Genomic DNA, 26,124 nt, shown 5'->3' with positions numbered 1-26,124 from the left:
CTCCGCCGGCGCTGCCGGGTCGGCCGGGCCCGGAGGAGGGGCCGCGTCGCCGCGGGCCTGTGTGGCGTGAGGGCGGGGGCGGGGGCTGGGACCCGCGCGGGGAGGGGGAGCGGCGCCCGCCGCCCTTCAATTGGCCGCGCCGCCCCCTCGCCGGAGAGGCGGGAGGAGGCGGCCCTCCATTGGTCGGACTCGTCGGCCAATCCCCGAAGGCCCGGAGGAGGAGGTGGGGGGCAGTTTGTGCGGGACTCCGGAGCGGACCGGGAGGCTCTGCGGGACCTCGTCGGACCGAGTAGCCAAGGCACCGCCCGCGTCCTGCCGCCGCGTCCGGGCGACTCCTGCGCCGCCCAGGACAGCGAGCTCCAAGCGTCTTGCGGTGCAGCCGCTCCTCGGGGCCAGGAGCGGGGAAGCCGAGTGCGAGGAACCCCGGGACCCGAGCGCAGTCTCTTCCCGCCGCCCGAACCATCATGACCCACTTCAACAAGGGCCCTTCCTACGGGCTCTCGGCCGAGGTCAAGAACAAGGTACGCCTGGGCTGGGGTGGGGCGAGGCCCCAGAGCAAGGGGTGGTATGCAGAGCGCCTCCGGGGGGCCCCGGGACCGGGGCAGCGCTGGGCCGCGTTTCGTCCCCTCCCGCTCTGGCTGACGGACTGCGCGGAGAGGGGATGTTGGGGCGGCGCGAGAGTTGCCGCGCGTCTCTGTCGCGTCCCGGGCTGGAGGCGCCTGCTCCCCGGCGCTCTCCTGGCTTTGTTCCAGCGCCGCGGACCGGGACTGGGGGCGGGCGGTGGGTTCTCGGGCTCCTGGAATCCCGCAGCGCTGGCCTTTGGCTCCAGGAGCGGGTCCGCGGGTGCAGGACGCACCCCTCCGGGAAGGGGGCGCTCCTGCCTGGCCATTCGCCCTTAGGTGGGGCCGGTCCGCGCGGCTGGGGACCCAGCGAGCAGCCCCCGCCATCCTCCCCGGTCCGGTCTCCTGGCCGACCCCGCAGCTTCTCCCGTTACAACCTCTGGACCTGATTCAAAGCCGCGAGTAAAGTTAGGCCGTTACGTGGCCAAACTGGGTCCCCCATTGTTCCTTCGCCTCCTCGCTGAGCGCCCCACAGACCTCCGGGACCACCGGAGGGATGGGGGCCGTCCAGAGCCCTTCACGGTGTTCGAATCCCGGTGCAAATTGCTGCTGCTTCTGCGGGAAGCGGAGACAAAGCCCGAGCGCGTCGCTTTGGGAATATCTGCTGTAGCTGACTTGAGATTTTAATAAAACACCGAGAAGTTTGTAGTACGTTAGACTTTAACGGTATCAAGAATATCTTCTTGGATTGCTTTTGTTTAAGGTTTATTTGCTGAGGCTGACTGTGGTTTGGAGCTTTGGTAACGCTCGGTTTTGCCACTTTGCCCGGCATAAGAAGGCGTTGGGCTTATCTTTGGGACTTTTGGGCTGGAAAAGAGATGAGAGGCGTCCCCCTCCCCAAATCCTCTCCTTCCTTCCTCCCTCCCTGCATTCCAAGCCCATGACATCAGGGGTTTCTGGGGGGAGAGACCAGCCAATCGGCGCGGAACTGCGCACAGAACGCTCATTGTCTCCTTTCTGCTGTTCTGGCCAAAGCGCCACAAAGGAGGGCTGCTGTGGTTTAATTCCCATTAACCTCCCTGGAGCCGAAGCAGGTCAGGATTGCCACCGCACCGCTCGACCGCCGGTGGAATTCGCCGGCTTTGTCAGAGTTGTGACATCCCAGCGTTGCGGGGGGGGGGGGGGTCCCAGTGTGGAATGAGTTGTAGAGAGACCATGAAGCACCGTTGTCACACCCCGAGGGAGAACTGTGGCTCTTTTCACCCTCCGTTATGTAGTCGCCGCATCATATTATAATTCAGTTTTTAGTAAATTCTAAGTAATCTTTGAAGTAAGGAGTTGACTTTAGTCTGTGTCTAAAATGGAAACGTTTAGGTCTTTAACTTGCCAAGTGTGTTGCCCATATTAGAAATGGTTTTCTGAATATTTCTTTAAGGAACAGAAAAGTGAGTGGTTTCTGTATGATTGATTTCAAACCCCAATTGAAAACTTGCAAAATACCCTTCTGTTCTTTCCAAGGTTTACCAGCAAAGCTTTAGGAATCCTTTCAGAGGAATCAGCATGTCCAAACTGCTGGCTGTGGTACCCTGGCCGGGCTTGTGTGCATTAATTTTAATTCACCCTTGTGATTCTTGGCTGGTGGCAGTTGAGTCTACCTTTTGCATTGTAAGTGAGGTACTGAGAACTTTGGCAGTCCTTCAAGTTACTGACTTGCCTTGGGTGTTAGTATCCATGTGAATTTCTCTTTGCTGACTAATGAAGCAACTTCTGCCCCTTTCTTACTTACTATTGAGCAGACTGAAGGAAATGCATAGACTGGGGCTAGATTGCTATGATTATTATACGTTTTTTAAAATAGTAAAACCTCAGCTTTCAGAACTTTCGGAAAGTTAGTTTTAACTTTGGGTTTATATAACTGTGGGTTTATCCCTTTAAGCATCAAACCATCCTTAATAACCCCTTTCATTTATAAGGTCCTTTCATACGGTATCCTTTCATAGGAAGTCTTTTGATCTCGACAGCAGAGCCGCCCTGCAGGGTGGGGAGGATTCCTGGGATTAGCCAACGTCACTTACAGATCAGGATGCTGAAGCTCCAAAAGATGCGATTTGCTCATGATCACAGAAGAAGTTGGCATAGTCTAAGGACTTTTAACTCTAAGCCTGATACCTTAATTTAGTGAAGTGCTTAGGGTGTTCGCTGCAAGTCACTATTGTCTGCCCCCGCCTCCACCCCTCGCCCAATTTTCGCTGTCCACCTGTCACTTCTTGGCATCATGATTATACATTTAATGCTGTTTTAATCTCTTCTGGGCTTGGAAATAAAATATCCATGTTTGCTAGTCTTTTTTGTGAGATACTGCATTTTGACTGAGGGCTCAGAACCACCTGATGAGTGGATCTGTGGAACATGAACTTAACACTGCGTGGTTTGGACACCTTTAGATTCCTTCCTGCTTTTTCTTTATGTGTTGCATAACTGATATGTTGCTTAAATACAAGTTTTTTTCCCCCTTAAAACCTCGCTAACAAAGTGGGGAAAGTGTAAGCATCCTGGGGAAAGTAGTGTGGAGCGGGCTTTGGAGTCACGCAGGCGTGGGTTCTAGTCCCCTTTCTGCCACTTACTGCCTGAAATGGTGTTGGGCAAGTTATCTGATGTTTCTGTCTTTGTTCCCTAATCAGTAAAATGGGGGGAAATGATAGTTAATCACCCCTAAACTCTGCATTGTTGACATGTGTCTGGCTTGCAGTAAGTATTCAATGACTATGTTGTACTATTAGTTCTTAGTAATAGAAAACTAATGTTGGTACTATTTCTTAAACTTGTATGTCACTGCCTCTTTAAGTATTACATTTCTATTTTAAAAGCCTTTGGGGTTTTTTGTTTGTTTGTTTTGCTTTTGGTCTTTTTATATTTGAGCTGTGAAGACAGTTCATCAATGAATTGAAGAAGTCTTTGATCTTAGATACTTTTAATTAGTAAAATCTCAGGGGAAAAGACAGTAAACTTCAAGATGTTTGTTTGACAAGATAATAATTCATGCCAGAACATACAAACTTACTTTTTTTAATAGGTAAGAAGATGTTTGAAGACAGGCTTAAAAAAGGAGAATCCTTCAGCCTGTATGTTTGTTTGTCTCTTTTCACCAGCAGTAACACTAGTGAGACATACCAAGATCTGTATTTTAGAATCTAACTCGGCACACAGTAGTAGACGCCCAATAATTATTTGCTGATGTAATGAATTTATCCATCAGGTATAGATTTTACCGTCTCTAGAAGCTGGAAATCAGCCCTGTTTGAGAAGTCTCTGTAAAGGAACTCTGTGGTGCAAGTGTGATATTTTTGAAGGACGTGGTGATTTTTACAGCTTGTTTTTCTTCAGCAGTTTTTTTAATTAGTTTATGTTACATTGAAAATATTCCATTGAAAACTTATCGCTAAGATAATTCCTTCTTTGTTGCTGAAGTTCTTTCCTAGACTCCCAGGTTAGGGAGGAACAGCAGAGGTCCCACCTCTGCAAGGCTCTGCCTGCATCCCCCAAAAGACCTCCTGCAAAGTGGCCGTTCAGTGGGCCGGTGGCCCAGGTCCGAGCTCCTGGTAGGGATGTGCCGTTGTGGTTCGTCTGCTTTTGTTTGTTTGTTTGTTTGTTTTCCCGTCTCGACCAAAGCAGATAAAGAAAAGACAGTTTGCCGAGTTGAGACGGGGGTGTCATGCTACCTCTTGAAAACGCTCAGACTTACTCACCCTGGAACATTCATGAGGACCGTTATCAAACTCACTGTCCTGTGATTTACAACTTTTTACGCTCTTTCCTTTGTGGAAATTGTGCTGTTTGTCTGCCTCTGTCCATTCCAGAAATAAGCTTGGCAATGAAAACCTGCTCCTCCTCTCGTAAACCAGGACATAGCCTCCATTTCTCTGCCTTTTCCCCTTCCAGGTGGGATCCTGAGGCTAGCGTTTTCTTTTCACTTAGCAGTGTGTTGGGAACCACAGTTAATTGTATCTGATACATTAAAAAAAAACAAAACAGAAAGAAGCACAATTGAATGGTTTTGGTTTTTCAGCCAATCATGACCATTATATCTAAGAGAGTAGGAAATGTTTATTTCCCTTCTCAGTATGACCAAGTGGTGGGGGAGGGAGCTTGTTCTTAGAATGTTTTTGGCAAGTTTCATCTTATTCTAGGCATTGGCCTTCTGCACCATATGCCATGTGCACTGACTCTCCTTAACTCAGAACTCAGTCATAGTGGGCTCTTAGCTGTCATTCATATGCACTTGTGCTCAAGTTTTTGTTAAGGATTTTTTGAGCCTGGGGTTTAATCCACATTGTTTGTGGGGCCTGAAGCTTATACAATTTGGGGCCCATCACTACAAAAAATATCTTGCCAATTTTATAAAAACAGGACCACGGGAATCCTTACGAACCTGAAGCTGTTTGGTAGGTCCCCTCCAGATTCTCGTCAGAAAGTCGAACCTAGTGGTTAAGAACATGGGCTATGGAGACTGACTGGGTTCTAATCTTGGTTCTGCCTCTTAATGCTGTGACTTTGGTCAAGTGTCTGATCTGTAAAATGAAGATATGCTAGTACCCCCCTCTGAAGGGTTTGGGGGGAAATAAGCAAGATAGTCTGTGTAAGGTATTTTGAATAATTCGTGGAACCAAAAGTGTACCTTATGTAAATGTTAGCAGTTGTTCGTTTTGCTCCGCTGGTTGGGTTCAGTCCTGTGTTCTCCTGAGCTGCTTTTGCCTTCTGGTTCCTGAGACTCTCCAGGACTTGGACATTCATGCTAGAATCCGTTTGTATCTGGACGAGGCTTCAGGCAGGTAGGGGGCTACCAAGCCAAACCTCTCTATTTCGCCTCTGTGTGGAGACTGTGCCCTGCCCCCAGAGCCCTGATCTGCGCCTCCTCCCCCAGCAGCCTTGATGCGTCCCTCAGGGAGATCCCCAGGTATCTCCCTGCTCTCGCTCTGCCCACACCGCCCCCAGGACCACGGACGTCTGTGTGCAGGAAGACGCCACGCTTTGTGGGTGCGGCATTATTTGCCATTTTCTTCCTGAGATACCAATTTCTGTTAAATAGGATACATCTTTTATTGGTTTCGGGACAGTGGATTGATAAGCATGGTTACCTTCCGTTTTAAATGGTCCTGTGAAGGCTCTACGTAGCCCTGTGTGCAGCAAGTCCCCGAGCAGAGAAGACGGCTCCTGGCTTTCCTCCAGGCGGTAGGGAGGGAACCTCTCCGGCATCTTCCTCCCCCCGGGGCCAGGGAGCTTCAGGGGGGCGTGCGACCTGGGTGGGTGCAGCAGCATTGGCAAGGCCGGGAACTAGGGGTGTGAGTGCGGGGACCAGAGGAGGCCCTCTGGGCTTGGAAGGCCTCTTCTGGGCAAGTCATAACCTAAGCGTTTTCCTCTCTTCCCCGACACACCTTCCCGGGGATCCCAGCAGCAGGACTCTCGGGCTGTGACTTCATCGTTGTTTCTTCTCCCCTCCTCAGATGCTCGCACACTCATCCTTCTGCGTTGTCTCAGGCCTCTCAGCCTGCTGGGCACTGCAGGAGGCGCCGCAGATGGATAGAGAGGGTGCACTGTTGCTGCAACCTTCCCTCCCTCCTTTTGTTTCACGTGGGAGGAAGTAGGAAGAATAATCAATACCATGTGTAGTAAGTCTCATAATGCGAACACGTGATTCTACTTTGGATGCAAAAATAGCTGTGGCAGTCGTACTTCCAGTGGAGTATGGAAGCTGCACTCCCATCTAACATCGCGTGGCGAGCTTGTCAGAGCCCTGGGCCCTGGGCAGCCGAGCTGGAACCCCAGGGCCGGTCTTCAGGGTCCGCACGCAGCCAGACCCCTTCCCCCGAGCCGGCCGCTCTCTGCTCTGAAGCCCGGTGTGCACTGGCCCCTGCTCTTTCCTTCCTGCAGAGACCTGGATGTCGGGTAAAACCCGTCCCCGCCGGCCCGGCGGCCGCACACATAGGCGTTTGGTCCGAGTTTCCTTCCCCTCTGGGCCTGGGCTTTCCGTTTTCTTCTCTTTCTCCTTTCAGTGACAGCTCTGCTGTTGACACCCTTTCCCACAGGCATTTCCCACCTTATGGCCTTGTCCAAAACATGCGTTTGGTAGGAAGCTACTTTTTATGGGGGCCGGTGGAAGAGTTAAAGTGCTCTCACTCTGAGACGTCTCTGCCAAATCTCTCATTGTGAACTTTTGAACCATTGCTGGCAACGCCCTTTGAGACTGCAGATTCTGGGCTGATTTGAGTCAGTGCCAGGGCCTGCCCAGGGTACGTCGGTCTGATACAGTGACGGTGGTGGTGGTGGTGGTGGTGGTGGTGGTTGCTTTTGGAGGCACGCTCGCTTCTCCGTGAGTTGGAAGGACTTCATGTTAAGCCACTGAGTCTAAGCCATCCCCCTGCTCTCTGTTCTTGATCCTCTGTCTGCAGGCAGCATGATTGCCTGTGCTGTCGACTATGTGTGTAGTTCAGAGTTCCCATCTCGGCTTCGTAGGAGAGTGGGAGTGGGGAGCGTCCAGTGGGGGGAAAGTCTTAGGCTTGAGAGCCGACCTGGGTCCAGAGTCCTGCCGAGCCCATGACCTTTGGAGAGTCATCTCTGTGTGAAGACAGTGCATCTGCCTTGGGATGCCCTCTTCCTTGCCTGTGAGAACCTCTTCTCTTTTTTGATCCTTATTTTGTGAATGTTTGTGATTTTTTGGCAAACATTTTGTGAATATTTTGTAAATATTCGTCCAGAATGCAAACAGCACCAAAATATAAAAGTAGTGACGATGTCTTGTATCCCTTATACTCACCCAGCTGCTTGCATAGCTTTGAATATCATTTGAATATTTTAGAAACTGAATCACAGTCCATTGTATAGATTTCTGTTATGTATTTATCATTACTTCCCTGCTGGTGGCTATTTCCTTAAAGAGTGCTCGTGTGGAAGAGTACGTAACTTCTGACCTAGCATTTAATCTGTTTGTAGGTAGTACCAGCTTGCATGGTTCCCACCAATGGTTCAAAAGAGAAGGAAGGTCTCTTGATGTCAAAAAAAGAACCTATCAAAGCAGCCTTGTCAAAATCCAAGTCACTTGCCTTAGTTCCTTACTTTCAAGTCTGAGTCAGAGTGACTTCTGTGACCCCCGTTTCACGCCCACCAGACTCAGGTGGGAGTTGGCACTGAGATGAGGCTAAGGAATGGGATGGGGGCATTTCTTTTATAAATTATTTCGTAATAGTTTTTAAAATAGAAAGCTCAGACAGCATCAAAATAGCTATCGAGCGGTAGCATCAAGTAACTGGTGTCGATGGTACATTGACTTTGAAGGAAGGAATCTGACAGGAGTGGCTAGCAAAGCACAGATAGGAGGTTAGGGGTGGACATTTATTGAGTTGTTGTGCTTTAATTAAGCCATTGATTCTTCTCAGTACTTTCTAACGTAAGTGCCGTTAATGACCTCTGACTTACAGGTGAGGGCACTGAGGCATGGGTGTGGTGGGATTCTAAGTGGAGCATTCAGTTTCCAGCGCCCATGCTCCTAACCAGTTTAATTTGAGGTCAGAACTCGCGGGAATTGGCATCTTTCATGGCGGAAGAGGAGGAGGCAAACCAGAGAGGGGAGCTCCAGGTCCTTTAACAAGAAATCAGAGGAGAGAGATGGGAAGGGCCCCAAGAGTGCTGCTGCGGAGAGGCCGGGAGGAGGAAACAGGCCACGGGATTTGGCCACGGAGAGGTCACTGGTGACCTTTTAAGAGATCATTTTCAGTAGAGCAAATTTCCGGAGCAGGGGGGAGTGGGGAAGGTTAGGAAGGAGGACGAAGTGAGGAAATGGAGAGGTTTGCTGTGAAGTAAAAGAGAAGCGGGACAGTTTGAGACTTGGCCGCAGGTTCAATCAAAGATGCACTTGTTTCAGACAAGGTAGGGGGTAGTCTGGACCAAATAAAGGGAAGGGCTCCCCCTCGCCCATATACCTGGTGGGTGGGAGCGAAGCAGCAGAGGGAAGACGCTTTGCCGTGAGAGGCTGGGAAGGTAGGAGGAAGAGGACCAGGAAGACAACGGAGGTGGGTAAGACATTCCTTTCCCCTTTCCTCTCCCGAGTTGTGTTCCTCTTCTTGTGGAGTTGCTGACGTCTGACGGCGTAGGCAGCAGGAATGCGAGGTGATGGCCCCAGGTCCGTGTGTGGAATACACTGTTGATTCAGCCGCTTCCCTGCCGAGGCCCCTTTGCAGCCTGATGCTGCGCTCTCCTCATTCCCATGGCCCGTAATCTGGAAAGGGTGTGAAGTCGGGCTTATTTTGTTCTTTGTGTCTGGGTGTCTGTAGCAAGCGTTGGTGACAGGATGTCCGAGAGACCTTGGTGTTGGGGTGCAGCACTGATGGAGGATGCAGTGCTTCCACAGGAGCTCGCTCCCCCCCCCCCCCCCCCCCCGCTTTCTGTGCTCTCAGATTGCATTACAATCAGGTAAAATGTGGAGTTAGGTTTTACTGTTGTGATGTGCAGAGAGCCCTGTGACCTCATGGAAATTTCATTTTCTCTAATTTTCACTGGGGGGAATAAGGCGGTGGTGTCTTGCTCAGTTAATACATCTATGAGACTCCTGTGAAGTCTCGCTAGCCGGCATCTATCTGTCCTACATGTAGAATTAGATGTTTCAGCTCTGTTCTTCGCTGGTTGTTTAAAGCTGTCGCTCCAATGGCCAGCTCCACTGTAGTGAGCAGAGAAGGCTTTCCTGGTCTGACAGCCACATCTGGGTTCCCCAGGGGAGCGCCACGTTCACTGAAGGCTGGCTGGACGCTGGGATCTTTTTCTCCTTGGCCTCTTTACCACCCTTGTCCCTCAGTAGCTCAGAGTAAGGGGGCAGTGTGTGTCACGGCTCCACTCCGGGGTAGGCAGCTGGGGGCGTTTGGATGGGTGTGGTCCGTGCTCTGGGAGTGGAGAGGGTTTCCCGGTCTGGTGGGGTTACAGTTGACCCTTGGGATGGTGGGGCTGGATTTCATGCCTTCTTCCTCAGGTCATGATGGACTCTGAGACTCATGAAGGAGACTTGCTGAACAGGCAATGAGGAATGCATATACATTCCCAGGCCACAGAAAAGTTACTGCTGTTGGTATTCCTTGTACTTACAGAAGAAGAAAGGACAGCTCTTCAGTGCTGTTCGCATGCCCGACTCATTAGGAGCGTCTAGAATCCTACAGAGGAGACAGGTGTGTGAAAACCTGGGTAGCGGCAAAAAGTCCGGTCACCTGCAGGCGCTGTGATGAGGTGCAGACCCTTAAATATTCTAGAAGTGAGGCAATGAAAATAAAAGTTTGAAGAGCAGCTCTGTTTTCACCTACTTTACCTACGGGGGCTTCCGTTAAGAACCTTTTTCAATAAGATCTCTACAGCAACAAAACACCGAGGACCCAGCCAGCCTCCTTCCCAAGTGAGAGAATGTTCTCAGCAAGCTTTCTCCTGGGTCTCCTGCCCCTCTGTGCTTCCACGTATAAGCTGTCTTTCCGCTGCCCGGGCCCCTAGCCAGCCCCCTGGGATTTCTGCATGTTTACCCGGGGTCTGCCCTCTGGGTGGCATTCAGAGTAAATCAACTCCCTTTTCTATAAATTCCTGTCTAACTAGTTAGATGGTACTAGTCTGTTTCTCTTGCCCCTCAAAGTCCCTTCTTGGTCACTCCTGCCCCCTTTTAGAGTGTGGCTCTCAGGTTGATTACTAGGGTACAGTGGGATTGTTCATTGACCCCTTCACTTGACTACAACGCACTGACTCATTCTGTTTTGATCAGTGTCATCACCTGGTGTGAGATGGTTCCAAGGAGGATTCCCATCCTTGCCTTGGCAGGCTGATTTGTCCTGCCTCCAAAGGAGGGGTGATGCTACTTGCCTAAGGTGTTATAGTGTACATACTCCTTTGACACCTGTTTCATTTAAATAATCCTTTCCTTAATTACCTCATGAGGCTGTCTGCATCCAACAAGTAAGATAAGCAATAGTATTGTATAAATAACTGTGGACTTGTGCAGACCAGGACAGCATTAGCTTCTCCAGGCTCACTGAGTGAGCACTGGGTGTCAGTTTTAGGGCTTTAGGGCAGGGCTTTACATATATCTTGAAGAATTTGTTTATTCAGCTAGGATCTTTCTGAATCTGAATTTTGTTTCTTTTTAACTATTCCCAGTTTATTTTCTGCAAGTTCAATAAGGCTGCCCTGTAGTTTCAAATCGTCAGTTGCCAAAGCAGAAGAGAACAGATCTAAACCTAAGCCTCCGGGTGCATGTCCCCAGGAGCGCCTCCTGCCTTGACGTGGTCCGCACAGTGGGCACGGTTGTTCCTGCTGACCAGGCCCCACTTCTGGGCTTACTAACCTGAATTTACGGAGCCCCGTAGACATAAGGGCTTTTATCAGAAAGTAAAACAACTATGTCCCTAGTGATCCATCTAGGATTACTGGACTGGAGGATCAAGGAGATGTGATGCCCAGAAAGAGCAGGCATTCAAATGCGATGCCTCTCAGAAACAAGACAGATCTTTAAATCCGTGGCGTTTCCCTGGTCTGGTAGCACTGTAGGTAGATGAAGATCGTTCATTGAGTACCCACTGTGGACCAGCATGGCTCGAGGGGTGCAGGGGGGAATAAAGCCGGTTCTGCCCTCAGGAGCACGTAGGCAGGTGTTCCTGGGCATGCCGCACCTCCCTGCATGCCTGCTGGGATGCCTGCCCGCACACCCCGTCTCCCGCGTCCACCCAGCATGGCAGCCATGCTCTTCAGCCTAGCGGGGAGAGGCCCTTGGCTGCTGGGTGGGAGTGGGGAAGGAGTGGGTTCCTGTTTCTGCTGTTTGACAGTTTTTCTAACATGGCGGGCTATTCAGTGTGCACATCTTCATTAACCATTCATTAACCATTATTTCTGAGTCTGGAGTTTTCTGGGAACCCAGCCTCTATGATTAGTTCCTCCTTGTTTAAGTTTCAATGCTTAAAATCCACTTTTAACCATGTTTGTTCTAAACTGTATAGTCTGAAGATCATTTTCTAGATGGAGAAGACAAAATGACATTCTGCAGTTTCTGCATTTTTCCTGCCATTTGCTAGTTCCGTTGTTTGTTTTAGGCACTGGACCAACTCCTCTTAAGTTATACTTTCTCCAGTTTCACAGTGTTCATACATTGAGTCAGAATATCTTTGTATTCATTTGACTGTACATATTTGGAGGGAAAAAATCTGTGCTGGCGCCACATGCTGATGCCTCAGTCTGAACGTATGGCTGCATCTCTCAGAGAAGGGCCGTGTTTAAAATGCCCGTAGACACCACTCCTGTTCACCCCGGCGGATGTGATTTTCCACGGCTTTGGAATAGTCATTCCCTGTCAGATGGTTAATCAGCAAGCTCATGCTGTAGAATGAGCCTCAGATTCTGCAGTGAACTTGAGGAAGGCATGTAATCTACCTTGACATCAGTGTCAAGTGATTTTCTCTGCAATTCCTACCCATTACCCCTTGTTAGATACAAACCTTCTTTAAAATTTTTTTTGAAATTTTATTTTCCAGTTTATGAAAAAAGACAGTAAAATTACAGTCGACCTCCTGATCCCATTCCTTTCTTCCCTGGAGAAGCTGTTACCTTGCGTGTGGCGTTTATCATTCCCCCAGGATCCGATGTTAGCCCTGTGCTTACGGCTCAGGATAGTAGACTGAACATTTGTACTAATAACTACTACTTTGTTTTTCAATTTTACATTTTTTATTTTTATTTATTTTTACTTCTTAAAGTTTTTTGTACAACTTTTAAAGTTTACTTTCCATTTACAGTTATTACAAATGGCTGTGTTCCCTGTGCTGTACTGTATCCTTGAGTCCATCTTACACCCCAGCAGTGTGAACCCCCAACTCCTCCATTCCTACATTTCTCCCCCCCAACCCCCGGCAACTGGTAACCACTAGTTTGTTCTCTGTATCTGTCAGTTGGCTTCTTTTTTGACAAACCTGCTTTTTAAAAAGTAGCTACTTTCAACTTTTCACCAGCAATAATCTGGAAAAGAACAAGAATTTGGGAGCAAGGACACTCTAAGTAGAGAGAAGGGCAAGGACCGGCAGGAACGAGGTTGGAGATGAGCGGTGGTGGGAATGGACCAGTCGGAGGTGAGCCTGTCTGCAGCCGTAGGTTCTTCTTGAGTGGCAGACACTCCAGGGGACGGGGTGCGGTGGGGGTCGGCTCATACCAGTTCTGCACTCAAGCTGGTGTCAATGGAGAACATTGATTCTGATGTGGGTCAGGATGCGCTTCCTCCTCACCAGGGCCCTAGAAGGAAGGAAACTTGCCAGAAGTGAGGTCACCGGGGTTAAGTGACTTGCTTGGGTCACTCTGGGATGGGGAACAGTTTTTGACGTTTGACTTCAAAGCATGTGGTTTTTGGTCTGTTGTATCCCCAACGTGAATACTTAAAAATTTGCCAGCGTATTCACATATTTAGAGGCCCCACTGGGGGAGGGGTTTAAGGTAGGTAAAGCTGTTCAAGCCTGTTCAGTGTCTTGCACGAGGCGTCAGCAGTGACCTGTGATAAAGCAAAGAAGGGAAGTGGCGTCTTGGTCTTTCAGATGGAAGTTTACCATTTGTTTTCTGTTTTGAGACTCCAGTGATCCCATCTTTCCATTCCCCCTTTATTTTAAATACCCTGCTTTTTCCTCTTTTTTTGGCACATGTCTTCACACACCTTGGTTAATATCTGTCTCTCCACCAGAATGGAAGCGTTCAGGGCAGGGACTTTGCCTTTGAACCGTGCCTGTCACCCGGTAGCCATTTGAATGAAGGACAGAAGGAAGGGGTAACGCAGAAAGAATGTGAAGGCAGAACCCCAGACACACAAGGACCACCTGGAAGAGGAGAGCTGACGCTGAGTATGATGTCACTTGTAGAGTCTGGGGCAGTGCTGGGCTATCCTGGGCTCGAGGCAGGGAGTCTGGGGACAGCCCAGACACAACCCAAATTTGGGGGCTGTTGTAACCGCCGGAGACGGTAACCTGGGACTGTTGCTTCAGGTTTTAACAAGTGCTGTGAGAAAACGGACTGTGAGAAGGAATACACGGGGAAGATGTGTCTTCATTCTTTACTAGATTCTAGGACGTCCCTGGGTGTGCGCGGGCGGCAGACAGCTCTTGTGCGCAGATGCCGGCGCTCCGCCTCCTGCCGGGAGCAGCCCCGTCTTTCTGCCTGATCGCTCCTGGGCTGAGTGCACCAAGAAACGGGGCGGGAACAGCCCTGCCGGGCCAGTTGTCGAAGTTTTTGGAGCGTGGGTTCCCTCCTCACTCAGTGTCCCCTTCTAGGGGTTCTGAGAGGGAGCCTTCTCAGACCTTGGCCAGGAAGGGCTGGGCGGTTTCTCAGCAGCCTGCAGGAGCCGGCTTTTATCTGACCGAGGGTCCCCCTTTACTGTCAGGAAGTGTGGGCCCTCAGGGCTTGTGTTTCTGAAGGGGATGTTTTTCTAGTGCTAGGGTGTGCCTGACCCACTCTTAAGACATGTGCACGGAGCCTGGGAGAAGACTCGGCTCCCAGGACAGGCGCTTACCTCTGGGAAGGTGGGCAGGGAGCAGGATCTGGAGGAGAGGGCCGAGAGACCTGCGCTGTTTGCTCTGTCTAGTGCTTGTTTCTCAGCTTTGTTTTCAGCACTACTTTCCCAAAGAGTCTTTTTAGACGTGTTTTCTGAATGCCTCCTGACCTCCACTGAGTATAATACAGAGAAGTAGAGTTTGGTGGGGAGGGTCACACATTTTGTAATGTCTAAGGCCGTTTTCACCCCTTTGTGGGGGGTGCATCGCCCCCATGAAGAACGCACGTTCTTCACACTTGACACTTTAATTTTTTTTAAACAAGTAAGCGTTCTTCAGAAATCCGGAAGGAAGGTCACGCAGCTGGAAGGGACAGAGCTGCCTAAAGTGGAGGGCGGCTTGGGACTGGCGCCCTTGGCTGTTCCCAGAAGAGGGCTGGGGGACAGCAGAGCCCAGAGGCCGAGCCCCTGGGCTTACGGAACACCCAAGGCCAGGGGATGATCAGCCCCATCAAATGCCTTGGAGGCTTTTTTCTCAGCCTGTGTTTTCTTCGCTTTTTGATTGTATTTGATGAGCTGCAGTGAGACGCGTCCAATAGGTGTTCTCAGCAGCTGGACAGAAGTTACCTGCACGAGGGCCTAGATGTGAGGAAGTGGAGAGGAGGCAGGGGCCTGGGAGGAACCAGGCAGAAATTCTGAAGGTCACTTAGAAAAGTCAAGTAAGATAAATCTTGAAGACGAGTAAAGAAAATGATGTTTATAAACAACTTGGAAGAGTGACTTTTAAACAAACTAGAGTGAAATTTCCATGAGGTATTAATAAGATTAGATAACTTTTTAAGCTCCCTTTTCTGTTGCAGGGAAGAAAATGTCAGTGTTTACTTACTGCCTGATGGTCAGAAATGAAAGCTTTTTAGGTGAAAATAGTAAATAAATCTTATTGGCCAAAGCTTACTTCTTGTTTTTGATTGCTCTCAGTCCCTCGACTTTAAAAGATGTGTACAACAAACAGTTTAAAAATAACCTGTGTCGTTAAAGAATATAATTATATTTGCTTGGGTTGTAATTCTAATGTACTTATGATTTCTGCGTCTTGTGGAACAGCGCTGCAGGCCAGCAGCTAAGAGACAAATTGAAATAAATTTTTTTCCCTAGATGATTTCATAAGAACGTTTTTAAAATTTGTAAACTTTAAGAAGCAGATACACATTCCTAAATCTTGAATTTTATTTAGCTGGTTCGACCGCAGAAAGCCCCTTTGCTTAAACAACGTTAGCAGTATTTGGGTGGAAAATCCTTGCTGCTCTTCCCCTTAAAGGAAAACCCTAAGTCAAAACCGATAGTTACGTGATGTGGACGCATCCCCAGTTGGCATTTCTGGTTCATCACTTGGGGTCTTGAGCTGCGTGTGTATGTGCTCATGAACTCTGCGTGTGCGCGTGCTGTTACAAGAGGCCTCAGGGCCAGCCGGCCGTCCTGGGCCCCCGGCTGTAACTAGTCAGCCCAGGCCCATCTGACCCCAGCCCTTGTTCTCCCTTGATTCTTCTCTCATCCCCCCCGTGATCAGAACAGCCAGCAGAGGAGATGGAAGTTTCTCTCTGGTGTTCCTAGTAGGATATTTCATGTTAGATCTGTAAGCACCCTGTGGTCTGGGGCATGGCACTGAATCTGTCACATTTTGAACAAAGGAAATGTAAATTGGCTTTTTATTTTTTTGGTTGAATAATAATTGGTCTCATTTGGTTAAGAATCACCCCCCTCCCCATTCCCCCCAAGGAAAACAAAACTCCTCCAACAGAACTGCCATCTCTACATTCGAAAAAAATGAAGAGGAAGCCTTTCTTTACAGTTTTTTGCTGATTGACCAAATTATTTAACAGACAACTTAGAATGGGAAGAGACTTAGTGCATTCATCCAGCCTTCTTGTTGTATAAACAGGAAACGGTTCAGAAGTTAGAGAATTAACCTGTGGCGCAGAGCAGTAGTACCGGCGGAGCCAGGCCCGCAGCCCAGGCAGATCCCCTCCTACCCCAACTCATCTGTGTTTCCTTAGATGTGTTGAGCTGCGTCTCCTAGTTGAGAGAGCCTTGCTTTTGAAAAAATTCAACTCACTCTCAGGTACAGCTTTTCATAGCTGATGCTTAAGGAGTACCACTTTCTACTTCTTCGCCTGCTCCTTTTTGTCTGTTCCCATCCCCCCTTCCCAAATTTATATGGAATTTGTAAAAGATTCCAATGTAAAAATATAGCCGAGTCTTAATATTTCTCTTATTTTTTCGTCCATTTTCTAACAGTGCCATGTGTAGATGGGTATGTCTGATATGTCGGAGGACAGACATTGTGCAAGAATATTTGTGTGAGTGTGTCCCTGGGGCAGGACCTCCAGGCATCACTTCCTCCTCCTTCCCTATTCACACACCCAGATGCCCATGTAACAGACTGGCGGGAAGTCAGAATAGAATGTGTGGTTTTTAGGGGGTACCAGTGGTGGAAAATTCACTCACAACATTGTGCTTAAACTATCTCATATAAACTAACCTCTGAGCCAAAATTTGAGCCAGGAAGCATTGCACAGTGCTAGTTATAACATGAAAATATAAACTCATTGAATTTCCATTTGTGATCCTGGTTAAGTAAATCAACAGCTTAAATAAATTATCCATTCTCCTGTCAAAAGTGTAGAGCCATTTGTCTAAGTTGGGAAGCAATTCAGATGATCAGGACTGCTGTCTCCTTAAACTGACAGTAATTAGTGAAATCACTTGCCCTCCGTGGTGATGCAGAAGCCCCCCCACATCCCCGCAACTGGCCCCTTGGTGGTGGGGGAGGGGAAGGTTCCTCTGTGACTGGGGTAGGTTGGAACTTGGAGGACCTCTCCGTGACAAAAATGTGGTCAAGCCATTTCATTCCTTTCAGTACTGAAAGCTAATCATGAGTTCGAGAAGCAACCGCTTCTGCCGCCCGCTCCCACCTCCAGCAGCGCTACCGCGGCCCCCAAGCCCACCACGGCCACCTTCCCTGTGGGCGTTCATTGTCTGCTGGTGGCGTCTTCACCTGTGCGAATGAGAAGACCAGTGACAGGTCGTCGTCCCTCCTTCCTCTCAGCTGTGTTCTTCTCCTTAATAACTCTGACCAGTGTCTGTAAGGACCGACCCCGGGTCGAGGAATAGGCTGAGAACCTGGGCATGTGATCTTTAACAATATTTAAATTTTACTTTTTTAAAATTGAGGTGTATGGGCTAATTAAGAAGAGAGCTTTCAAAGCTCGTGTTCAGCAGGTGTTTTTAGCATGATGATTGTGTAGCGTCTGTGCTGATGACGTTGCCTTGACGGCAGAATTCTGTAAGTGAGGAATATCAGTTTTGTTAAATGTTTGGGTGTTGGATACAATGCAAGGTACTAAGGGTCCAAAAGTGAATCTAGCACCTTTCCTTCCTGCGAGGACTCTGTGGGATATAGACTACTATGCAGAGGCTCAGCATCCAGGGTAAGTACAGTAACTGCCCCTGAGGGTGTGTGGGGACGTGCGTGGGCTGCGGTGTGTTTGGCTGAATAGAAGGCATAGGAACAGCAGAGCTTTTCGGGCAACAAAACTATTAGACTGGTCTTGGCCAGTTGGGACACTGTGTAACCAGCTGCATGTATCAGAGTCCTGCCACTCTCACTCGCTCTCTTTTGGAAGGTGGTAACTTAATTACTTAATCTTAAATATCACTGGCGCCGTACTGTAATGTGCTGTTAGCCCTTGTCGCTTTTTGTGTGTCGTGGATGGGGAATCTGCTTTACCTTGATCTGTATTTTCTCCTCCTCAGCCCCAGCTTCTCCCCACGTGTTGTTCAAAAATTCGGTATGACACCTCCTTAACCAAAAGTGTTTATTAGTTACTGAAGCTGTAATGGTTGGTTAGGTTCACCAGCGAGCTCCAGTGCGTGTCATTTACCCCAGGTCTCACAGCCGTGGTCTTAATGGATAATTTAAGTAGAGGACGTCGGAAGCCCGCAGGTTGGGATGCTTTAGTGAAACTTCTGAAGTTAATTTACTTGTCTTTCAGATTGCTTCCAAGTATGATCACCAGGCAGAAGAAGATCTTCGCAACTGGATAGAGGAGGTGACGGGCATGAGCATTGGCACCAACTTCCAGCTGGGCTTGAAGGACGGCATAATCCTCTGCGAGTAAGTGGGCCCGCTGTGGCCGCCCTCCCAGGGCCTCCCGGGCCTCTGTCCTGCCCCCCTTCTGGGCCAGGGTGTCGAACCCTGCTCTCCTGCAAGTGTTCTTAATGCTTTCCTTTACTGATGCTCCTTCCGGAAGCCAACTGTACGTTCCAGTCCTTGTTCTTGTGACCAGTCAATATGGTGTCACTTATGCTCTTTCCAGGCTCATAAACAAGCTACAGCCAGGCTCAGTGAAGAAGGTCAACGAGTCCTCGTTAAACTGGCCTCAGGTAACAGCCGATTCCAGCTGGTCACTCGTATGTGGGGAGAACCGATGACAGGGTTAAAACAGAAATTTGTGCCCGTGACTGTATGTTGTTTTTTATTTGCAATGTCATTTTTAATGTTTTCATAATTACTTAGAATTAGTCCTGTGATTATTAGATGTTCAGCTTAGAGGTTTTCCTACTCTGAACGTAGTCTGTACTCTGGGAGGATCTGACACAGCTGCACAGGGAAATACAATCTAGACCATAGGATAAATGAGGGAAAAAGCAAGGAATTTAACACAACTACTGGCTGACTGTAGAACACGTGTGAAGCATAGTCTTGTTCATAAATGTGTACGATTAAGTAAAGTTGGATGTTTAGTCTTGAGAGTGTGTTTTGAGGTATGAGGATAAGCATTCAGTAACCACAAATTTGTTATAAAATTAAAACAATACATTATGTATTAATGTATTTTTTGCACCTTTTGACAAAGAAAATTCCAGCCCTGGGTAGCTCTGACACAAAATTCTTAAAAACATGTATGGAAAACATCTGGAAAAAACTTGATTGTTTAAAAATATTAAAAAGGACCATTATGTGACCCACCATGAAATACTCTTTTCACTGCTTCCTCTTTCGGAGAGAGCTGTGCTCAGTCTGTATTTGGTCAGGAACCTGTGCCTCTTCGTGAGGACTTGGGGTCCTTAGGTAACATGAACGTCAGTGTTTAACTCTGGACGTGACGCGCCCTCTTCCCTTTGTAGCTGGAGAATATTGGCAACTTCATCAAAGCTATTCAGGCTTATGGTATGAAGCCACATGACATATTTGAAGCAAATGATCTTTTTGAGAATGGAAACATGACCCAGGTTCAGACTACGCTGGTGGCCCTAGCAGGTCTGGTACGTATATGTCTTTAATGAGCTGGCTGAACCCCCCCCCCCCCATGCTGGTGATTCATTGCGTCTTCGCTCTCTCGTGGGAGTTCAGACGAGGCAGGGAGGAGCCCGCCATGATTATTAGCTTGGTGGGAAAGCTGCTGACACGGGTGCCTCGCAGTGGATAGCTTAACTAGAACACTCATGTTTCAGAGGCATGGCACATTCCTGAATGGCCTAAGATAGTTTTCCACCCCGAGCTTGGGTTTTACGGCATGAAGCCTTCACCTGTGGCCAGTGTCAGTTCCCTGTTGCTCCTTCTGTAAAACTTGTTGGCAGAATCTCCGAGTGCTCCTTTTCAGTTAGTGTGCATATTTCTGTCTAGGCTAAAACAAAAGGATTCCATACAACCATCGACATTGGAGTTAAGTATGCAGAAAAACAAACAAGACGTTTTGATGAAGGAAAATTAAAAGCTGGCCAGAGTGTGATTGGTTTGCAGGTGAGTAGTGTGGTGTCGCACATCAGTTACTGATCCAGGCTCATTCTGACCGTGCAGAGTGTCTCGTAAGGAAGGAATAGATAGATATGCCACAGTGTACGTTTTGGGATGGCTAAGTGGTTTATACAGCTTATGTCCATTCAAAGCCCATGAGACAGCGGTGGCTTTAGAAGAAACCTCAGGTGTGCCATCTGACTTGACAATTATTTCTCCAGGAAGTGATTGCTTTTTCCCACCTAATTACACTGTCCTTTTTTTTTTTTTTTTTTTAAGAAAACACACTATAAATTCCTAATGTTATTGACAAAATGAAGCAATTTTACAAACCGTCAATGCCAAAGTCATTCATTTACCCTCATAAAGCATGATTTGTCAGACCTGGGGAATACTTAGTTCAGGCAGTTTTCTCCCTTCATGCTGCTCCCCGGGAGTGTGTCGCAAGAACACCACTGCTAAGTGCCCAGTATGCTCAGGGCTTCCCTACCTGATACCTGCTGGATACAGTGCCCCCTTGTTGACCGAGTCTATGTGAGGTGGAGTGATTTATTAGTTCAGCTTTGTCAAGCTATAATTGACCTGGATTTATTTTATACAGAACAAAATTGTATTAATGGTGAGAAACTGGAAACCTGAATTTCCAGACAGTAATCAGTTGTTTAAATTATGAGAACTCCGTAAAAGGAACAAGGAATAAAAAGAGATACACAGGAGTTCAAAAATTAAAGGAAACAAATCAGGGCATAAAATACTATGCTCAGTATGACCCCAGTTTTATTTTTAAGATGCACCTGCATATTTACATGTATGTGTATGTTTATACGTATGTGCGTCTGGATACACACACAGAAAGACACGGTAAAAGCACTAGACACTCAGACACGGGTGTTTACAATGAACGTCTAAAAGGTAGGAGCACTGTGATGCCCCCTCCTTGTTGCTTATATGTTTTTTTTTTTCATCTTCTCCAATGAACGGGTTTGACTTTCAGTAATATAGTTTGCCTTTATTCTTGTTTCTAAGGAAAAAAGGGCAGCAGTAGACATGTGTTCCCAGCCAGTAGAACAGGGTGTACTGGTTGGTGCTGAAGCGTGTTATTCTCAGTGGGGAGGAAAGGTTAATTATTATTCCTCTGAACGTGGTTGAGTTCAGATTCTTCGTTCTGCTGCTCTCTGACTCTGTCTAGTGACATGAGAATTGGAGGAACAAGACGTGGTTCTTTTCCCATGAAAATGTTGGTGATTTTAATGAAACTTAAGCCCTTGCTAAGCTGCCACAGAAGACACCTGGCATTTACTATCACGTTTTATGCAAAACATGTTTGGAGTAAAAAAGCTTGTTGTTCAGCCACAGATAGCTCCGTCCCTTTGAATGGCTGAAGCAGGCCCCCTTAATTTGGTTTTCTATGCTACAGAGAGTCGGAGAAAGAGTAGCAGAGGGAATTGTTCATAATTCGGCCACCGTAATAACTTTATATGTGTCTGTCCTTCTCTTCCTGTGCGCATGTTTTTATCTGATGAATTATGTTTTGAGGACTTGTATCTAGTGAATTTTTTTTGAAATTTACTTTTAAATTACTTTTTTTGAAGTGAGCACCTTGAAATTTATTCTTAAGGGCATAGAGATTTTGCATCTAGTTGACCACAACCTCAGCACTGGAGTGGACTTTGTCAACTGTGTCCCTTCTAAGAAATCTTTTTAGTAGAACAGAAAGTTTTGTTTGTGTCATATATGTGGTTGGTGTCTGATAATTAGTGCTGGTCTTACTTTTATCTTAAAAGATGGGAACCAACAAGTGCGCCAGCCAAGCAGGCATGACAGCCTATGGGACGAGGAGGCATCTTTACGATCCCAAAATGCAGACCGACAAACCTTTTGATCAGACCACGATCAGCCTGCAGATGGGCACCAACAAAGGAGCCAGCCAGGTAAGTGCCTCTTTATATTTGTTTCAAAGAGTACAAAGGGGCTATTTAAATTCACACTTACCGTATTCTTCTTAACTGAGTTCAAAGTGGGTATTTTTTGTTACTGTATATACATGGAGTATATTCCTTCAGGAAAGCGAGATTTGCTGAGAAAGCAAAAGAATCAAAGGGCCTTTTCTGTAGCCACACGGGTATGGTGTGGCCCATGGTTTTTACTGGCAGTGAGAACAGCTGGCCTTTCTACCTCACCAGAAGGAAAAGATACGTTTATTACAGTGTTCTTGCTCCAAATCCAAGTGAACTGCTCACTCTAATGCTTCTGACTTTTATTTTTAAAGGAGCCCTCCACTAACTTGGGTAAAATTATCTGGTGTTTTATAAAGGACTCTAGCTAGCATCCTAGTAGACGCGTGAGTCTAAGTGGATGGAAACGCAGCATGGTGAGGACGCTAGGCCCCTAGCACCACACAGGACGGAGCTACTTCCTGTGAAAAACAGATCGCCAGCACCTCACAAGGAGGTGAAGCCAGAGCCGTCTGAGAGCAGGACAGGTCTTCCGTCCAGCAAGAGCGGGGAGCAGGTCTGAAAGAGCTTTTTCTTCACGACCTCAGGACACGTGTTGTTGCTCTTTATCGAACATGTCCTGACACACGGGCACTGTCCCATAGCTGCCACTCAAGTTTGCTTTTCTGCCAGTGAGGTCTGGAAGTGTGTGCTGGGCAGAAAGGACAAATGAGACGAGTTTACCGTTCAATGAAAAGGAGGGGACAGGCTGTTCTGACATGGCTGCTGGCTCTTTGGTGTCCCAGAGCCTTTTGAAAGACTCAGGTCCTCAAGGAACTGCTCAGCATAATTTTTGTTGGAGTATTACAGGCTTTTAAAATCGGTAACCTGGATGGTGTGTGTGGCCGTACTAGGCATTCAGATGTAACTTTCAGGAATGCCAGCGTCACACTTGGGTTTTATATTCTGTATGTATGGTCTTCTCCCTAATCCAAAGTAGGTGGTGCTGTCTCATTTTGCATATGAGAAACCTAAAACTAAAAGTAAGTTAACTTGTTTGAGGCCACTTAGCAATTTTATAGCAGAGCAAGGATTTGAAATCCAGTGAGTATGGCTTTGTAAGAGGGATTCGGCGCCAGGATATTTTAGTAAGCTAGCTTTACCCCTAAACCGAATGAGAGTAATATACCAGTGTTCATATTCAATGCCGATTTTGTAACTAAAAAGTACAGGACTAGATTTTAGCTGCTGTTTTAACTTGTCTAACACTATGCTCTAATACCAGGCAGGGATGTTAGCACCGGGTACCCGGAGAGACATCTACGATCAGAAGCTAACATTGCAACCCGTGGACAACTCGACAATTTCTCTACAGATGGGCACCAACAAAGTCGCTTCCCAGAAAGGAATGAGTGTGTATGGGCTTGGGCGGCAAGTATATGATCCCAAATACTGTGCTGCTCCCACAGAACCCGTCATTCACAATGGAAGCCAAGGAACGGGAACAAATGGGTCGGAAATCAGTGATAGCGATTATCAGGCAGAGTACCCAGAGGAGTACCGTGGCGAGTACCAGGACGACTACCCCAGGGAGTACCAGTACGGCGACCAGGGCATCGACTACTAGGGGCGCGCAGAGGGGCTCCGTAGTTAGCCTGTTGGTTCATTCAGTGAGAACCGAGCTAGCCTTGAGTAATTTTTATCTTGTCTTCCTAAAACACTATTATGCTAATTGTACCTAAAAGAAATACTGCCTTACATACATTCCTTTTTCCTTTTTCCGCCTCTTCCCTAAATAGTTGCCTTTTAGTGCCATAACCGTTAACTCTACAGCATAACCAGTCACTCACGTATGAAGTAAAAAGGAATACTGTGAAAGGGGAGGACTCTTGTACAGCCAGTGCTTTTATAAAGATCTGTGCATTTTTACAGCCCTCTTCTTAAGCTGGTGTTTTCACACACTAGGAAGCTATTATTGTTTTTCACAGTCTAGTACCTGGTTTTTACATGGAAGACTAAACTCATGCTTATAGCTAAATGTGGTCTTTGCCAACTAAATTTAAGATGCATTTTAGAAGTTGACATATCAATGTTTCTACAGTATTGTTTGCTAATTTTTAAATAAAGTCCTGATCAGTGTGCATTTGTGATTACACGTGTTCTCATTCTCTTACCTAAGCCGACACGATCTTTTCCGCGTGGGGTTTCGAAAGGAGCGTGTGCAGACAGGCCTGCGACGCTGAGGTCGGGCGTGCGTCTGCTCTTGCTGTTTGTGCCAATGTATCGGTGTAGAGTTGCTCTGTTTTCTTCCACTGTATTTATTGCTGCATTTCTCAGCATAAACTTATCCCATTGTATTTTTTATAAATAAATATTTTTTTTGAACATTCGTATGAGCCACAGGCTGATTATTTTCTGGCTAATTGGGTAGAGTCAGACTTTTTTTTTAAGTACTTTTTCCCAGGTGCTGTTACGAGGTACTTTAACATGCCCTTACTGAATCCACTCACCAGTGCCCTTGAGAAGCACAGTGCTTGCGACCGGGGCTTAGAAAAGTGAAGGTACCTGCCCACCGCAGCACAGTAAATTCCAGCCAAGAGGCAAGCTATCATTTGACCTTTGTGTATTCCACTGGGACTCAGCTGCTCCCAATTCATCCTAAAGCCAACTTGGAATAATCTTAAAATCATCTTCAGAAACACTGGAGGGTGGGGTGGGGGTTATATTCCTATTTCTAGGGTGAATAAGCATTAAACATACTGGATCAGGAGTAGGATATGCTGTTTGATAATAAACTAGGGTTTACAGTACAAAGGGTTTGCAAAACCATGACCTTCAGACATGACATAGAGACTGTCAGACGGGTCAGTTTTGTAATGACAGCAATGCAGCCACTGACAGACGAGGGGTAGCATACTTTCTGACAGTTTCTCAGCCAAATGATTTCCTCTGTTAGGCCTTGGGGGTGAAATGTGCCTGCTTGTTTTTTGCTGAGGCAGCAGACAAGGAACGGCTGGGGCTTGATGCAGCCAGGAAAGCGCGGTCAACTTGCGCATCGTGACTTGGTGACCAAGTTTAATGCTTCGGAGAAACTGCTCTGTAAACCCCTTTCCTAAAGGAGACTGTCGGAGCTCAACTAACTCAGTGGTGCTGTTTAAGAAAAAAGTCATCACTTGCATTTGTTAAAGTCTCAAGGGCTGAGCTGGCATGCTGTTTCTTGCCATCCCTAAAGAGGGGTTTAGGGAAACCTTACATTGTACTGCTTGCCTGCCAAATAAGCCAGTTTGGGCCTCCTGTTGGGAGAGTGGGTAATTCTGTGTACCTAGCCATCTAGTTGAAATGAGGCTGCCAATCAACATGTTAAATGTTCCTATTTGTTTAAAGCTTTAAAGAAAAGCACCCAAGCGCACCCCCACCCGTCCCTCTGACCTGCCGCTGAATCTCAGTCTGGGGATCGGGTCCCGGCAGAAGGACTTCGAATCGTCCTCTGGGCAATTCTCTGGCGGGGCTGTGGTTGAAAACCTCTTCTGCAGAACGTTCACTAATTTATAAGAGGTAGCCTTGTACTTTTAACAAAATTTAGCTTGTCACATCTCTTTAAACTTCTGCCTCTTTGATACCACGCCCATCAGGTGGTGGTTCCGGTTAAACTTCCAGTTTTAATTGTCCCTGAATCGAAGAATTGTACTTTGGAAAGCTGTAACATTTTAGCACATTTCCAGACATGGAGGAGCAAGGAAACGTCCTCTGTACTAGGGCAACATTCCAGAGATTTTTGCTGAGGTTTGTTGGTTGAGAGTGAGGAATATCCTTTGCATTGGTGTCCTGAAATGGGTTTTTACATAGCATGCTTTTTAATTGACCATACAAACATGGTCTTAAAAGGTTTTTCGTCCCAGTTGGTGCAGAGAAGGTCATATAATTTTATGGTGCTAGTATTGTAACGTGGTCAAACAATGGGGACAAAACAGAACAGTGTTTGTTCTGTGCAGGGCTCTCAGGAGGAGGGAACTTTCCAAGTACAGATACCTCAAGGGCGCCTCTCACAGCAGCTGGTGCTCTGTCCCCTCTCGGTTCGATGATGAGTTCTTGCCTCTCTGTGCTCTCGCAGTGTTTAATTTGTTGATCCTTTTTACAAAACTCTGGAAAACAAAAGAATGAGTGAGACCAGTGTTATGTACGTGCCCTGACTGGCAATCTACTTGGCCATATCATTTCAGGGAATTTAATCCTTCAAAAAGTTTTACCTGTTGAATTAAAATATCTTGGGGGGTAGATTTCGAAGTGGATTTTTAATCGGAA

General features: G+C 47.4%; 2 protein-coding genes across 2 annotated transcripts in view; one reads left to right on the top strand and one right to left on the bottom strand.

Annotated features, from left to right (window-relative positions):
* Positions 1-227: 227 nt before the first annotated feature.
* On the top strand, positions 228-24,211 carry CNN3 (calponin 3). The gene is made up of 7 exons (XM_010975417.3): positions 228-521; positions 18,144-18,265; positions 18,468-18,534; positions 19,279-19,416; positions 19,778-19,894; positions 21,673-21,819; positions 23,108-24,211. Exons 1-7 carry the CDS (start codon positions 465-467, stop codon positions 23,447-23,449), a joined length of 990 nt encoding a protein of 329 aa, XP_010973719.1. The 5' UTR covers positions 228-464; the 3' UTR covers positions 23,450-24,211.
* SLC44A3 (solute carrier family 44 member 3) overlaps positions 24,199-26,124 on the bottom strand; it is a 64,437-nt gene continuing 62,511 nt past the window's right edge. The window contains 1 exon segment of the mRNA XM_031457641.2: positions 24,199-25,964. Within this exon segment, the coding sequence (XP_031313501.2) occupies positions 25,866-25,964 (99 nt within the window). The 3' untranslated portion in view covers positions 24,199-25,865.

This window comes from Camelus dromedarius, chromosome 9, assembly GCF_036321535.1.
Source record: "Camelus dromedarius isolate mCamDro1 chromosome 9, mCamDro1.pat, whole genome shotgun sequence".
Classification (NCBI taxonomy): domain Eukaryota; kingdom Metazoa; phylum Chordata; class Mammalia; order Artiodactyla; family Camelidae; genus Camelus; species Camelus dromedarius.
Note: the sequence above shows the minus strand (reverse complement) of the source record. Positions and strands in the feature narration are given on the sequence as shown.

Bases quoted from the DNA above. Each gene is read 5' to 3' on its own strand.
- CNN3 (XM_010975417.3), top strand. From the start codon at position 465: ATGACCCACTTCAACAAGGGCCCTTCCTACGGGCTCTCGGCCGAGGTC. The intron at 18,266-18,467 runs GTAAGTGGGCCC...TGCTCTTTCCAG, and splicing joins GACGGCATAATCCTCTGCGA to GCTCATAAACAAGCTACAGC. The intron at 18,535-19,278 runs GTAACAGCCGAT...TTCCCTTTGTAG, and splicing joins CCTCGTTAAACTGGCCTCAG to CTGGAGAATATTGGCAACTT.